The sequence below is a fragment of the Cricetulus griseus genome, chromosome 2 (genome assembly GCF_003668045.3).
Source record: "Cricetulus griseus strain 17A/GY chromosome 2, alternate assembly CriGri-PICRH-1.0, whole genome shotgun sequence".
Taxonomy (NCBI): domain Eukaryota; kingdom Metazoa; phylum Chordata; class Mammalia; order Rodentia; family Cricetidae; genus Cricetulus; species Cricetulus griseus.
This window is the reverse complement of record NC_048595.1, coordinates 402,600,922-402,617,854: the sequence shown is the minus strand read 5'-3', so window position 1 is coordinate 402,617,854 and position 16,933 is coordinate 402,600,922. Positions and strand designations below refer to the sequence as shown.

General features: G+C 37.8%; 1 protein-coding gene across 4 annotated transcripts; it reads left to right on the top strand.

The window, feature by feature from the left end:
* Nucleotides 1–4,320: 4,320 nt before the first annotated feature.
* On the top strand, nt 4,321–15,795 carry Osgepl1 (O-sialoglycoprotein endopeptidase like 1). Of its 4 annotated transcripts, none has more exons than XM_027396824.2 (8): nt 4,321–4,371; nt 5,584–5,827; nt 9,157–9,544; nt 11,171–11,524; nt 12,321–12,451; nt 12,591–12,662; nt 14,350–14,452; nt 15,495–15,795. In XM_027396824.2, the coding sequence occupies exons 2-7, from the start codon at nt 5,607–5,609 to the stop codon at nt 14,438–14,440; spliced, it is 1,257 nt and encodes a 418-aa protein (XP_027252625.1). In that variant the 5' UTR covers nt 4,321–4,371; nt 5,584–5,606; the 3' UTR covers nt 14,441–14,452; nt 15,495–15,795. The 4 variants fall into 4 exon arrangements, 3 of the variants coding, with proteins under 3 accessions (XP_027252625.1, XP_027252624.1, XP_027252626.1); XM_027396823.2 differs by having other exon boundaries at nt 4,323–4,590; XM_027396825.1 differs by lacking the exon at nt 4,321–4,371 and adding an exon at nt 4,599–4,889.
* The last annotated feature ends 1,138 nt before the right edge of the window (nt 15,796–16,933 follow it).

The window sequence follows — 16,933 nt, the reverse complement described above, 5'->3', positions numbered from 1 at the left end:
GTCATAAAGAAGTTTATTTTAGGAGCTGGAGAGATGACTCAATGGTTAACCTGCAGGACTCGGGTTCAGTTCCCACCCACATGGCAGCTGGCAACAACCTTCAACTCCAGATCTGAGGATCCATCATCCTCTTCTGGCTTCTGAAGGCACCAGGCACATGTACATGTACACACACACACACACACACACACACACACACACACACACACACGTACATGTATAGGCAAACATAAAAATAAATCTTTTTAAAATAATTTTTAAATTTAGTTACATATAATAGCTTCCTAAGTCCAGCTCCAGCGGGGTTCTTGTGCGGCAGGAAGGATGTGTGAAGTTGGCAAAAAATGAGAAGACTGACCATCAGTTGTCTTTCAAATTGATGGCCCAGACTAGCTCAGGCCCTCTTTATTTATACAAGTTCTAATGCATTCAAGCATGAGCATTTTAAATCGTTTCTCTTTGTTTTCCAAGAATAATTAACATTTTTCTTCTTTCCCAGTCCCTTGACATCATTGACCTTTACCCCATATCATTATAAAGCAAGCCAAATGTTTATATTTACCTAGGTACATCTAATTCATATTGTGCACTGGCAGGTAGCTAACAGGCAATTACAAAGTTAGAGATTTAAGCACTGTGATTATTAAGGTTGAAACATTTCTCTTTTTATTTAATGTTTTTTCCATTTGTTGGGTTTTTCCTATCTTCCTTCATTTTGTAATGTTGCTTCAAAACATCTAGTTTTTTATTATTATTTAACTTAAATTCACAGTAGAGTAGTATTTACCTGTTACATGTAAATTATCCCAAAAGCCCTTGGTTTAAAATAATATGTTCCATAACTGTCTCCTAAGAACGTAGGTTGTGATGTTGATGGATGCTTATAGTTGTGACTGTCTCCTGAAGCTGTAATTTGTTGGCCATGATTGGGGTTTCATGCAAAGCATTAGCTAGGAAGCATTGAGAAGTTGGCTGTTCCATGGACATAACTTGTTTCTTGTTTGTTTTAGTTCTTTTTGAGGCAAGATCTCTCTATGTAGTCCTTCTTGGTCCCGGACTCTAAATAGACCAGGCTGGCCTCAATCTCACGAGATCTGCCTGCTTTTGCTTCCCAGGTGCTGGGATTAAAAGCTACACTACTACACCTGGTTTATTTGCCACATGGCCCTCTTGTCACATCTGTTTTATAGTATAACATAGCAGCTATGTTCTCTCAGGGCAAGAGATCTAAGAGTCAAGGTAAAAGTCGTGGGGTTTTTTTTGTATATATAAAGTTAGTTTACAAGTGATAGTCTATCTCTTCATTGTATTCTGTTTATTGGAAGTCAGTCAATAAATCAGCAGATACATGGAAGAGGTATCTCATAACAGCATGCATACTGTAAGGTGTGGATCATGAGAGTCATCTTAGAATTTATTTGTTCAGTAAAGTACTTGTAGTTGGGATTTCTACTTGCATTCATAAAGACACAAAAGAGAATAGTTGTTGCCAAGATTAAAGTATTACGGTTTAATAGATACAAAATTTTATTGGGAAGATAAAATTTGGAGGTCAATGGAAGTGAATATAGAACAATGGGAGTGTTCTTTAGACGTCTTCATTTTAAAATGATTAAAATGATAAGCTATGTATGCTACAAATCTTTTGACACAAGAGATAGTCTGAAGAACGAGTTGTAAAATAAGCATTATCTTAGCAAACAAAATATATGAAAAAAAATGTTCCCAAAATGAGACCAGACTGAGTACTGCCTTGAGTAGGAGGATTTTCTTTTCACATCAAAGATGGTACTTCTTAGTAACAAAACCTGGAAAGGAATGAAAGACCCCAACTCAAGCCTAGCCTCATACCCATCAGCATGTATTTGAAAATCACTCTGGCCACACACACAGCTCTGGAAAAAAGAACACATGAGATGGTCAGTCATGATGACCAGTCTCTGGAAATTGTTATTACTACTAGTTTCCAAGGAATGTTATTATCTTCAACAATAAGTATAAGTCACTCTGTTCCCGGAAAAACCACTAGCTGTCCCATGGCCTTGCAGGTGTAAAAACCAAAATAACATTCCAAACCCCTGGTGGGCAAAATTGTAAGTTCAGTTCCCAACCAATCAGTAAATGACTCATGTATGTTATAGCCAATATGTTATTATACTCCTGCCTAGTTACCAAAAAGATATAAGGTCTCTCAGAGAGAGACCCCAATGCATTGGAATAAAATCCTTTTGCTTTTGCATTGAACCTGGGTCCTGTGAGTGACTCTGTGGGGTGTGTCTCCCAAAGTTGGTCCCCCTTTTGGGCCCAACAGGAGAAAATGTAAATTGAGTTCTTAATTGGCCTAGATAATAAAAACCTGGAGTTAGATATACAGGAAAATGCTGATAGATCAGAGAGAAGGAGCAAGCCCCAGCCACACCTTACCTCCTTACCATCTCAGCTGACAAGACAGCAAGTTCCTGTTTCTTTCAGCTTATATCCCCACTTCTCCCAGCCATCTCACTTCTTCTCTGTGCCAAGTCATCTCACTTCCTGTATCTGCCCAACCATCTGACTTCCTGTCTGTCTGTTGTGACCTCCACACCTCCATGGTTGGCTAGTAGCAAGCTCTATTCTCTGATATTCAGACAGGCTTTATTTGTACAAGCAAGATATCACCACAGGAAAGGTCATAGAGTACATGACAAATTTACAAAAGACATATGACTCAAGGGGAGAAGCAACAAGTTTCTTATTTCTACTGCCTTTATCTTCTGCATATAATCTGAATTTGACTTCACTGTGGTTTGTTCAACACAAAGATTCGAGACCAGCAGACCCAACTATCCTAGCTCCAGCATCTTTGTTTTCCATAAGTTAATGCATTACTAGTACTAATGGCTTTTAAACAGTAGTTCTCTAGCAACTTGTGATCCGTAACTCAGTAACCCAGGGTGCAGTCACTTCTAATCCAAATCTTGTAAAGGAATCAGATTTGAGAACCAGCTAATTATGTCATGATCCCGCCAGGCTACGGCTACATCGGTTGTACATCACTCAGCCTTCTCAAAGTTCCTCTCTACTTAGTGTGCATTTCCATTTCCCTACCTTTCTATTGCCTATTACTAGTCTTTTTCTAATAGACTTTGAGAAGGTGGATCTTTTCTAGTTCTCACAACTAAGAAAGTACCTTCCACAATGGAAAAGTCCTGATGATTGTGTGATAAAGTGAAATTCAGGCAGGTCTACAGGCAGGTAGTTGGGTGTTTATAGTCCCAACTACTATGAAGGCTGAAGAAAGAACTGCTTACATCCAGGAGCTAAGGGCCAGCTTGGACAATATAGAAAGAACCTGAAGCATACATATATGTATAATATTTCATATACATGCACACACATCCTAGTGGAGCACACTTAAGGAATAAGTATTGTAGCACTCTGTTAGATTCATCTGAAGGTGACAAATGAGTTTGTATTTTGGCATTTAAGCAAAAAGGCTCCAGAATCAAGGTTGCCCTAGCCCTAGAGAGCAGTCTGCTGGTCTGTGATAAGATTTTTTCTTTTTCTTTTCTTTTAAACTCTAACCTTCACTGTCTGCAAAGCAAAGATGTGTATTCCAGATTTTCCCAACCTTCCATTACAAAGCCTTTGCTTGCTACAGATTTAAAGCTTAGGCAGGGAGAGGAAAGATTTAGGATACATCCATTCAAATTTATTAGGTTCACAAACCAAGCCAATAAAAACAAGATGCAAATTTATTACATGCTACACAGAGGTTGAGTACATAGTAATCTGGGACTTTTAGAATGCAGCACAGTATTTTTTTAAAAATGTTTACAACTTATTTGACTGTGATAACAGAATGAGCCAGTCACAGGTGTTTCACTTGGAATGGAAAGTGGGAGTGGGGGTTTAGGCTGTACAGACAGAAACATTTCCATTCTCTGGGAACGCAGTGCTATTTTTGCTGGTGTTCTGATTTCTGATGAAAAATTCACTTTCCCCATGAAAGTGAAAGGTTTCTCAGGTCACTACCTGTAAGCCTGAAGACATTTTCCCTAAAATTGGGTGAGGATGTATGTACACTATCCTTTTTCTCGTGGTGGCAGCAAAGCTAACCTAAAGCAGGACCCTTCCCTAAAATGTAGCTCAGTGCAACCAGAACTCAATCCGGACTCCATGTCAGTGTGACCCTGTAGAAGTCGTGATGCTCACAAACCTGGGAGGAACGCCAGAGGCAAGCTGGAAGATTCAATAGCTCCTTAGTAGGCCTTTATTTACTAAGCGGCTCTGGAGCCACGGGAAGGCCTGCGGACCCAAAAACTGTGGCGCTGCCCGGTGACGTCACTTGTAGGCGCGGGAGCTCCGAGCCGACGGCCGCAGTTTCCTAAGGTAGATGATAATGCAGAGATCTCAGCTCCTAGGCTTTTAAAAGCAGGTCTAGTCGGGGCTCTTCTCCAGCTCCGCCGCCAGGGACTCCAACGCTTCTCAGCCAGCTGCTTCCAGCTGTGTTGCCCAAATTGAGGAAATCTAATTCGTCGGAAGTAGCTGTGGGAGCTCCATCTGTGGGACTCGAATCTGCGAATAGTTCACTCCGTCCCGTCCCTGCAGGTCCGCTTTCCCAGTTGAGAAGTCCGCTTTTGTTTCTAACCCCAGTTTTGCCCATTCCACACATGCTTTGCAATATACAAATGTTAGGGTGTTACGTTTAGTGATGGATTGCTGTCTTTGGGGTGGAGTGGGGAGAAGGATTTCGAAAGAAGCTTGGGGTGATAAACCAATTACAAAAATGGAGCTGTGATTCCAAACATCGGATAAGTGTCTGCACTTGTTTTAGCCGAGACGTGTTTCTTTTAGAATGAGATTTATGGGAGGAGTTGTTTCCAAACTACAAAATTAAATCTTGAATGGTGGGCGTATATTTTAATAAACTGAACCATGTGCTGTATACTGTTTTGGAGAGGAGACCCAGGAAACGGGGGGCGGGGGGCGCTTCATTTTTATCTGTTCTTAATTGCTGTTAGTTTTTAAAATTTTAACTTCGTTTTAAATAGGACTATTCACATAACCATTGCATTGTAACATTAGCTGTTGTATAACGTTTAAGTTAAACATTGTTTACCCAAAAAACCTGAACCAAAAGTTTCAAATTTGTATTATATATATATGTATATATATATATATATGTATATATATATATATATTTGGGCATGTGTCATACGCATGAGGATGACCTATCTGAGGATGAGACCCAAGGCTAAACGTGAAATTCATGTTTTATTTGCATCCTGTAAATATAGCTATAATATTTTTAGTGTTCCTTATGTTTCCATTAGCAAGTCTAGTGAGTGGAATGGTTTAGATTTTCACTTTAGAGATGCTCAACTTGGAATATTAGTGATTTTGTATGTTTCTCACTTCAGTAAAATCGAATTTTTTATAGTCAATGGTTTATAGGGCCTTTATAAGATTTTGATAACTTTTACTAATGTTTTTTATAATTTTCTAAGACTGCATACTTAAAAATGAATATTCATTATTTTAAGTAAATGAAATTAACTGCAAATGACAATTCCAAATAATATTTCTGTAATTCTTTTCTAGGAATTATTTGTAGAGTAGTAAGTATGCTAATATTAAGTAAGATAGCAGGAGTTTTCCCCAGATCACCGAAGAGTAACGTTCATGGATTTTTAAGAAGTTCTAGTGTTGGCCCTGGAACACTTTTTCCTCATAAACTGGTACTGGGAATTGAAACCAGCTGTGATGATACAGCAGCTGCTGTGGTGGATGACGCTGGACATGTGTTGGGAGAAGCAATGCATTCCCAGACCGAAGTTCATTTAAAGTAAGTAGAAACTATTTTGGTCATTCCTGGTTTTCTGGTCTTTTTGTTTGTTTTGTTTTATTTATTTATTTGTTTTGTTTTGTTTTGTTTTTTGGAAAAGCAAACTGAAACAATTCTTTGGCATTTATCATGTACAAAAGCCAAATTTTAGTAGTTAAATTCTTATCCTATTGTGTACAACCATTAAGTACCATTCTATATAGCCATGCCTTGTGGTGTAGGCCTTTAATACCAACACTTCTGCAGCAGAGTCAGGTGGATGTGAGTTCCAGGCCAGCCAGTGCTGCTTAGTCAGACTTTGTCTCTAAACTAACAAATAAAAAACCTGCTGTAGAAACATCTCATACTTCCTCCTGGCTTTTAGGGCCCTCCACAGTCCACGGTAGGATCTCAACTTTTGCAAGTCCTGATGGCAAAAAGAAACAAGGTTATTCCCAGAACTTACTTTCAGTGACTTTTCTCTCAGTGTGCCTTTTTTCCTGCTTGTGTGTTTTGTGACCTCAACAGCAATCCCAAGAAATCATCACTTGAGGGTTCGGAGTAAAAAAAAATGTTCACACTTACACATATAATTCTCATCAGTTCTTAGAACATTGTTGTATGAAAGCTCAGGTTTAAACTGGGCATTTGTGGCTCACGTCTTTAATCCCAGCACTCGGGAGGCAGAGGCAGGTGGATCTCTGGAGTTCAAGGCCAGCTTGGTCTACAGAGTGAGTGCCAGGACAGGCTCCAAAGCAGTACAGAGAAACCCTGTTTCGAAAAACAAACAGACAAAAAAAGTTTAGGTTTATAAACTCAGCTGTTTGCAGTGGGACCACAGGACTAGAGATAAAGTGTAAACTATACCTAGCTTTAACCAATTGTCACTCAAGAATGTAAGACTGAAGTATCAGATTTTTCTTTTTTTTTTTCAGATTTTTTAAAAGAAAGTGAAAGTCCACATTGTAAATGCACTCTCTAGATTTTTCTAAAAAAATTATTGGCTAATTCAAAACACATAGGAATACCCCTGTAAGTTAACAGTTTCCAGCTTTTGAAGAATAAAAAAAGTCTGATCTGACTTAGTATTTTCTCATTAATATTAGGCAAGTTCTTTATCACTTTGATTTCTTTTTCATATCAATAAACAAAAATAGCAGCTTCCTTAGTGAACTGGAAATAATTTATGGAGAAAATAAAGCCTCAAACACACACAGTGGGAAATGAACTGAAAGGCCCTTCATCATACGATGCACACAGACCTGCAGAGACCTACCAGTGTATGGCAGCACAGAGTTAATATCAACCAATAATTACTATTTAGTGGACATCTTGGTTTCTTTTTTCTTAATGTGCCGAACTTCTGAATTTTACCTTCAGTGAAAAGGCTACTCTGAGCACGTCATCTAAATTAGGTTTACTGTGTATCACTATATCCTGCAGATATTATTTCTAATCCTTTTTTACAATTTATACATTTGTTTGCCTATTCATAACACGTGGACATTCTCTCTCCTCACCATTCACATCCAAATCAGTCACGCAGTGGTAGTAAACATAACCCTCAAATGCGGTGCGCCCTGGGGTAGTTCTTTCTGTTTTCACTAACTTAATTGAATCCTCTATTGTCCCTTGCCTTGACTCCAAATTTAAATGTTTTCCTTATCTCTGTCACTTTCTTCATTAGTCATTTGCATTCTCTATACAAATTAAAATATGACTAGAAAATGTGTAGTCATTAATTGAGAATAAGGCCATAGTTTTTACTCATTGTTTGTCTTGTTTAGCATGATTTCTAAAACATACAATGTCAAAGAAGGCTTGGAATGGATATAAGACACAAGGAAAAAGTGAGTAGGAGGAAAGGACTTGAATTCAAACTCTCTCAAATTCCAATCAAGTAAATATTTCGAGTTGAAAAATAGCAGTCAACAACAGATTGCTTTCTAGTGTTTTCTGGAATCACAATCTGCAGTGGTCTCCAAGCATTAGAAGACTGAGCTAGAAAAGTAGAGCGGCTTGGAATTTGGTGGTGTCAGTGTGGTTACTGAACTAAACATTAAGTGTGGAGACAAAGGTCAAAATGAATGTTGATGGGACCGTGAGACAGTTTGTTAGGAAAGGCCCCTGAGAACCTGAGTTCAGTCCCTGCACTGACTCCTGCAGGTTGTCTTCTGACCTCCTCCACATGTACTAAAGAAAAAAAAAGTAATCTAAAAATGTAAAGTAAATATTAGGCTTTTTACAAACGAGCCTAGAAACTCAAATGATTCTAAGAGTACTTTTGCTACTAATAGAAAATAGGAATATCAAATAAGTATATTTAAATAAGTTTTTCAAAATTTTATTACAAAATGCACCTGTTGATTTTCTTACATCTTCATTCCCATATATATATATATATATATATATGTATATATATGTAAAATATAGAATATATAAATTATGTAGATAAATAGTATAACTAAATATTCATTGAATATTGTGACGATTTTATTTTCTGTATATAGAAACCATCCCACATGGTCTTGCAATGTCAAGTATTTTAAAATGATATTGTGAGACCAGAAGTGAGTTTTACAGACCTGTGAAATTGCTTCCCAGACTATAAACCTGTTACGGATTACTGTATCTGCTGCCAGCCACATTTTATCCATTGTTTTTCCCATGCTGGAAACTGAATCCCTGAGTATATTAGAAAGGTGCTTTACCCTGGAGCTGCATTCCCAACCCTTCTTGCTAATTCTTAACTCAGTGTCCCACACAGACAAGAGATCTCCACTGCTAACTCCGAGCTAGATTCCCAAACTTTATTTTAGGACTGCAAGCTATCTCTTGTCCTGGTCTGACCTCAAGTGCAATGCATTTAAAAATAAACTCACCTTCACAAAACTGTCTTCATATTTCTCACTGTTGATATTTTTTTCTCCCAGTCATTCCTAGCAAATAGGAGTCATCTTTGATGCCTGGGCCCCTCATATTCTTGTATCCAGTTTAATATGTTACTTTAGACAAATAACTCTTGGATTGATTTCTAAAATTCTCTACTTGAGGAGATTAGTTAGAGCTAAATGCAGTTTAGCCTGCTCTTCTTTCGTTCATGATCTCTTTGGAATGCTTTATGAGATTGTTGTGATGACCTCACTTATCAGAAATCAACTATAGGGGTTTTGAACACAGCATGAAAAGTCAGCAACAATATTGAACTCTTGTCAGTCTTACATTGTAAAGCACACAGTGTTAGCATGCATGGCATACAGTGGTTCATTTGTAATGATGCCTTCAGACATAACATGTTTTCCTTCTTTCCTAATTTTTCTTAAAGACTATCTTTTTGTTTTGCTTTTCAGAACAGGTGGGATTGTTCCTCCAGTAGCTCAACAGCTTCACAGAGAAAATATTCAACGAATAGTAGAAGAAACTCTTTCTGCCAGCAGCATCTCTCCACGTGATCTCTCAGCGATTGCAACTACCGTCAAACCAGGACTGGCTCTAAGCTTAGGTGTAGGCTTATCATTTAGCTTACAGCTAGTAAATCAGTTTAAAAAGCCATTCATTCCTATTCATCATATGGAGGCACACGCTCTTACTATTAGGCTGACCAATAAAGTAGAGTTTCCCTTTTTAGTTCTTTTGATTTCTGGAGGTCACTGTCTCTTGGCGTTAGTCCGAGGTGTTTCAGATTTTCTGCTTCTTGGGAAGTCTTTGGACATAGCACCAGGTGACATGCTCGACAAGGTACTGTCTCAAAAGTCACTTCTGTTGGTTCTTTCAATTAAATAGTAGTATACAAACTGTTCATCTAGGTAATTCTGAGCAATGCTTCATTAGACTGAAGAACTTTAAAAACTGCTGCAAAAGGCTAGGTGGAGGTAGCAGGGTAGATAAAAATCAAGGCCAACCTTGGCTATTTAATGAGTTTGAGGCAGTCCTGGGCCATGCAGTAAGGTTCAAAAATCAAGAGTTGTGGCCTGTCACGGTGATGCACACTTTTAAACCTAGCACTTGGGAGGCAGAGACATGTGGATCTCTGTGAGTTCGAGGCCAGCCCGGTCTACATAATGAGCTCCAGGATAGCCAAGACTACATAGAGAAGAAAAAAAAATATGAAGAGTTGTAATAACTTTTTTTTTGTTCTTTTAGATAAGGTTCCATTCTGTAACCCATGCTGAAGGCAAAACTAATACTGCTTCTCCTGCTTCAGCCTTCTGTGTGCTGGCATACAGGTGTGGGTTACCACTATGTCCATCTCAATTTTGTAACTTTTAACCATTGAATAAAATGGTAAGAATAATATATGAAAAAATACTTTGCAGGTATTGCTATATATTTAGTCAAATATTCTTGTGAAAGTTTTTGGGAAACTATAGCACTGTGCCATGCTGTAAAATTGTAATGACATACAGAGATTAGTAACAGGGCATTGAGGCACACACCTTTAATCCCAGCACTTGGGAGGTAGAGGCAGGTAGTTCACTGAGTTCAAGGTCTGCTTGGTCTACATAGTGAGTTCCAGACCAATTGGGCCTATATAGTGAGATCCTGTGAGAGAAAAGTAAAGATTAACAAGGAATTCAGAATCGATTGCATAATTGCTAACATCACAGCAGATTTTTTCGTTTTTGTTTTTGTTTGTTTGTTTTGTAGTTTGGAGCATACTCCCATGTACAAAACAGCTGAAATGATAGAGGAATAAAGGGAAAGAATGAGTCAGATTTGTATTTTCCAAGTTCATTAAATAACCATCCCTAACTTCATTTTTCCAACCCCAGGATAAGAGAGAAAAACTAGGGAGCAGTGCTTGGACACTGCAGGTCAGGTTGTTCAAGAGAAGACTTGCCCAATTTCCTGACATTAACCATAGTCTCTGTATTCATTCAGGGTTTTTAAAGTAATTTTCAAATTCATTATCTATAGCTTAAGATTACAAAATGTGTAGCCTATGCCTCATTTAAGAATATGTTTTTAAGGGGCTGGAGAGATGGCTCAGAGGTTAAGAGCACTGACTGCTCTTCCAGAGGTCCTGAGTTCAATTCTCAGCAACCACATGGTGGCTCACAACCATCCATTAGGAGATCTGGTGCCCTCTTCTGGTGTGCAGATATACATGGAAGCAGAATGTTGTATACATAATAAATAAATAAATAAATAAATAAATAAATAAATAAAAATGGGCCCACTCAATTTAAAAAAAAAAAGAATATGTTTTTAATGTCACTTATTACATGTATTGACTCACATATTTGAATCATCCCTTTATCTCTGGAGAAAGCTAAATTGGTCATAGTGGGTAATCTTTTTCTTAATTAATTTTTTGATCAAAATATATTGTATGAAATTTTTTTGAATGTTTGTTTTTAATAGGTGGCAAGAAGACTTTCTTTAATCAAACATCCAGAATGTTCTACGATGAGTGGTGGGAAGGCTATAGAACATTTGGCCAAACAAGGAAATAGATTCCATTTTACTATCAATCCTCCCATGCAGAATGTTAAGAATTGCGATTTTTCTTTTACGGGACTTCAGCATGTTATCGATAGGCTGATAAAGCACAAGGAGAAAGAAGAAGGTGTTGAGAAGGGACAAATCCTGTCTTCAGCTGCAGACATTGCTGCTGCGGTGCAGCATACAACAGCGTGCCACCTTGCGAAAAGAACACATCGTGCCATTCTGTTCTGCAAGCAGAAAAATTTGTTATCTCCAGCTGATGCAGTATTAGTAAGCTAATTATTATTAGCATTACCTGCTAGTAATGGTACACTTTCCAGCATGCTTTTACCCCTCAGGAATCTAGTTGACTTTGTATTTAGATGAGTAGGTCCTTGTGTCTCATGCTGGACAATGTAAAATAATACAGAATAAAAGCAATGTATAGCTGTAATCAAGGTAGATATAACATCTTTATGGAGCATATATATAGCCTGTGTATAAAAAAATCCCAGGCTACATTTTCTCTTTGAACTTTAAGAGGGTTTACCATAAAGAAACCATAACAACATTGTGGTTACTATTTTGAAAAAAGTAGGCTGCTATCCTCCATCTTTTAATGAAATCTCTTTAAATGTGCTTACAAAACTTGATAATCTTCCTATTTAATGGGTCTTTATTGGTCTTAGATCTTTGAAAATTATAAACTTAAGGAAATGTCTAAATTTGGCAACTTGCAAGATGGAATATTAAAAATGAGTATTAGAAATAATGGTTTCTTAAGAGCTGAGTGGCTCAGTGACAAAAAACCAAAGTACAAAATGCTCTATCTAAAATATTGGTATATTGTGATTGCAAATGTTGCAGAGACAATTTTCTATTACTAAGAAAATGTTTAAAATGCTAGCAATGAATACATGCTGGCTTAAAATTGTGATTAGTGTCTCCAAATTTTTATTATGCAAATATATCATCTTTACTTACCCCCAAATAGTTTCTTGTTGGTTAGTTTACCCCAAGTTTAGTAACAGCTTGGTTCATATTCATACATGATAACTATTAATCCTCATCTTCCCAATTCTTTTAGGTTGTATCTGGAGGTGTTGCAAGTAACTTGTATATCCGAAGAGCTCTGGAAATTGTAGCAAATGCAACACAATGCACTTTGTTGTGTCCTCCTCCAAGATTGTGCACTGATAATGGCATTATGATTGCATGGTAATCCACAAGATAATATGTGATTTACTTGTAATCATATAAATAGTCATTAACTTCTTACCATACTAACTTTTCTTCCTGTAGATCTTGAGGCTGTTGATTTTGTTTCAATGATTTTTTTTTTATTACCATTATTCAGGAATGGGATTGAAAGATTACATGCTGGCTTGGGCATTTTACATGATGTAGAAGGCATCCGATATGAACCAAAGTATGTAGTACTATTTATCATGTTTATACAAATTACATTATAAAAGAGAAACAAAGCCTGGAATATGTTTTTATATATGAAGTTTTTGTTGACATTCTGGTTGGTATTTCAAGGAAATTTACTGGTTTTCATGAATATAGTTGAGAAATCATTGATAAGAAATATTATGAATATAGTTGAGAAATCATTGATAAGAAATATTTCTGCTACAGAATCAAACTATAAAAATTTGAGCAAGCCATATATGACCCAAGGCCCATTTCTTTAGGCTATGAATAATGGTGAGACATTGACTTATTTCTTACAGAAAAGAACACATTTCAGGGCTAGAGCGATGGCTTGGTAGTTAGTGCTCACTGCTTTTACAGAGGACCTGGGTTCTGCTTCCAGTACCCACACGGAGCTAACAGCTACTGTAACTCTAGTTCTAGGGGATCCAACACCCTGACCTCCATGGACTCCTGAATGCATTTGGTATACATACATGTACTCAGGTACACACACATACACATAAAATATTTTAATAACATAAAAGAAACTATCTCCATGAGCTGAGCTGTACTTTGGTAATGTGTAGCCTTATCTAAGGATGGTTAATGTATTAACAAAGTTAAGGGAAACACAAAGATACCATTCAGATATAACTGTGCTCCTACAGGAATAAACCAGAAGGCATCTGTAAGCCCTGTGTCCTCTCTCAAACCATAGTTCTTCAGTTTAATTTGCTATCAAGTTCTGTTCAAGTCAGTCATGGAATTTAGGACAACTATGTTTCATAACCTGACATAGTTATGTTTGAACATTATTTCTTCTGATATTTTGAACTTCTCATCACCAGAGAGTTGTGATTGTTGTGCAGATTGTTGATGTCGATTGTGGATAGCCAGAGGTTAGGGTAGTGTCAGAAAGAATCACTGACATTGATGCTCATCAGATGATCCTGCTGGTCCAGTTGTGCCCCTGATGGCAGAGTTGAGGCTGGACAGTGTCGAGGATGGCTTTATCCAGCTGGGGTCAGGTCAGAGTCTTACCTTGGGCAGTATCATAGCAAAGCAGCAATTTGAGCTTTCACTTTACTTACTGAGGAAGAATAGATAAAATGTGAGAGTGAGAGGTGAAGCTCTTCAGTCTAGAAAAGCAAGGCAAGGACAGATCAACTTGTGAACTCTGAGAAGTCATGGAAACCTAGGGAACTGCAAACAGAAACAAATGTAGGCTTGACTTTGTGTTAAAATGCTATTTACATTTTTACCTTTGTAAAAGATTATAGACTATGGCATCTTTTGTTGTTTTTTGTGGTTCCTTTTAAGGGTTATTTTTCCATTTGCTTTTTTTTGTTGTTGTTTGCTTAATAGTTTGCAGAATTGAAGGTTTTGTGTGTGCTTAACCAGACACTCTACTATGGAACCACTGAACTCTATATCCCCAGCCTTCATTTTGTTTTAAACTTACTAATTTACAGTACTTTGGAGCAGTAGAAATTGCAAACAGGGTTACCTCAAAATTAAAGTGTCTTATGAATGAGGTAGTGTCATGCACATGTCCTGGTTTGTATATAAGAGTCAGCATCACCTATGCCAACTCTCCATTACTTCCACTATTGTCCAGACTCCAAGCCAATAATATGCACAAGTCAGATAGGTTGTGAAGCAAGTATATTGTACTGTGGCCTCTCATTTTTATGCAGATGTCCTCTTGGAGTAGACATATCCAAAGAAGTCGCAGAAGCTGCCATAAAAGTACCACAATTAAAAATACAATTTGATTGTGATTCTTAAAGCTCTCTACAGGTAATATAATTAAGTTTTAAGTTTTTGGTATCAAATTATATAAACATGTTCATTAGGCTTCAAGACTTTTATTACGCACATGTGTATGCATATTCCTGGGGGGGGGCACATGAGTGTGCATCTTAGCAAGGAGTCATTCACAATTCAGGTGTTACACTCAGGAATGCTGTCAATCTCCTTTGAGACCAGGCTTCTCTCCTTGGTTTGGGGCTTCACCAATTAGACTAGAAGAGACTGCCCAGGAAGCCTCAGCAAACCTCTATCCCCCAACCCCGGCACTGGGGTTACATGTTTACACTGCCATGCCTGGCAGTTCTACATACTTTCTGGGTATTGAACTTGGAACCATGCTTGCAAGGCATGAGTTTTCTCCCCAGGCCCAAGACTCTCTGAAATTTTTTTTTCTTACATCTTTTCATCTGAAAGATAATAACTGCATGTTATAGTTTAGCAAAAGAGAATGCGTTTTTATTATCAAACCCAGTGAAATCAAAGGATGAAGGGTTTGCTGATGTTGGCGGGTGGAAAAAATGTATTCTTGGGAGAAATACAGTGATTCTTTTGATTCCTGGCCCCCTATTATGGATCCTAAATTGTTTCCCCCTTTCTCAGGAGAGGAGAAGCTAGTTTTTGACTACTACTTCAATGAGAGCAGTTTTAAAGTCAAACCAGATCTCAGCTGTATTTAACCACAGACCCCTCCCTGAGTTATGACAAAACTTGACCAAAAGAATATGGATTACTAGTTAAGTTTTTAGGTGTCATGCTCAGAAGAAGGCTATATGCTTTTAATATTTTCTAATTGGGCCACATACTTTCATACCTATTATTTTTAAAATTGTATTTATTAGATGAAAATAAGTAAGATGAGAAGGGTTTGTTTTGGATAATTTTTTTTCTGAAACTTGGTATTGCAGATACTGTAAATTTGTCATTTTTTTTTTCTGTCTGAAATAACTACATACTGTTTGGGGCTGTAAGTACATTGCTACTAGGGCTGCGGAAATGGCTCAGTGGTTAAGAGCACTTCTTGTTCTTGCAGCTCTCAAGCGTGCATAACTCCAGTTCCAGTGGATCCAGCATCCTTTTCTGAACTCAGATGTGGCAGCATGCACAGGGCCTCCACAGGTTCAAGCCATATGGGTCCCAGTACTGAGAGGGGAAGTGGAAATGAGCTCACATCCCTAACCAAGAAGCTATCTCCAACTGATAATCCACTTGCAAAGGAAAAATTAGTTTTCTCCAATGGCATCTAACTGGTTGTATTATCCACACTTGAGGATAGGCTCCATGCCCAGCAATAGATGGACAACACAAAATAAACTCAATGGTATTTTTGTAGACTTTTTGTCTCATGTTGCTTTGTTTGGGCAGTTTTTGTTTGTTTGTTACTGTCTTTTGCTTGTATATTGAGGTTCCAATTTTGTATTTTTATGGGGTTTGTGTGTGGTGTTTTTTTTTAAAAAATTCTGATTTATTTGGAGTTTTTGTTGTTATTTGCCTATCTGTTTTCTAAAGAGAAAAGAAAGAGTGTGCAGGTGAGTGGGTTGGGAAGATCTGGGAGGAGTGGAGAGAGGGGAAACGATGATTAGACTATTGTATTAAAATTATTTTCACCAAAATAAATATTTTTTAAAAAAGGTTGACAGTGATTCTTCAGGAAAAATATTGTAAGTTGCCAGGATGGTAGGATAGTTTGGTTAAGCTAAGTTTCTCAGGAAGTACCTATGGTTGTATGTAAAATATCTTGAGCCCTCCTGGAGGTCCCTCATGTTCAGAGACTTAATAACTTCAGGAGTGACCCTAATGACATCGAGAGAGTGACAGTATCTTGTCATTTGATTCACTTTTTTTTTTTTGTCTTTTAAAGACAGGGTATCTCCATGTAGCTTTGGCTGTCCTGGAACTCTCACTTTGTAGATCAGGCTGGCTTCTATCTCACGCCTGCCTCTACCTCCCAAGTGCTGGGATCAAAGGTGTGCACCACCACCACCTAGCTGATTCATTTCTTTCTAATATTAAACATATATTTTCCTCTACATTTCCTATATTATAATCCACCAGAAATTAGCAATTCAGAGCAGTTGATAAAGCTTGCACCCATTTTTTTTTTTTTTTTTTTTTTTTTTTTTTTTTTTGGTTTTTCGAGACAGGGTTTCTCTGTGGCTTTGGAGCCTGTCCTGGAACTAGCTCTTGTAGACCAGGCTGGCCTTGAACTCACAGAGATCCGCCTGCCTCTGTCTCCCGAGTGCTGGGATTAAAGGCGTGCGCCACCAACGCCCGGCTATATGGAACCTTTGACCAAAGGCCTCATATAGTTCTCAGCCAAAAGAATGTTCTTTCCAGATGCAGAGTGTAGGCACTTTGTGTTGATAATGGGACAACTCTAGTGGCCACACATCTAATCATAGTCCCTTATGTGCCACATGGGCAGTGATTACAGATGTTACACTGAGTATTTAGACATTATACATTTCAGGC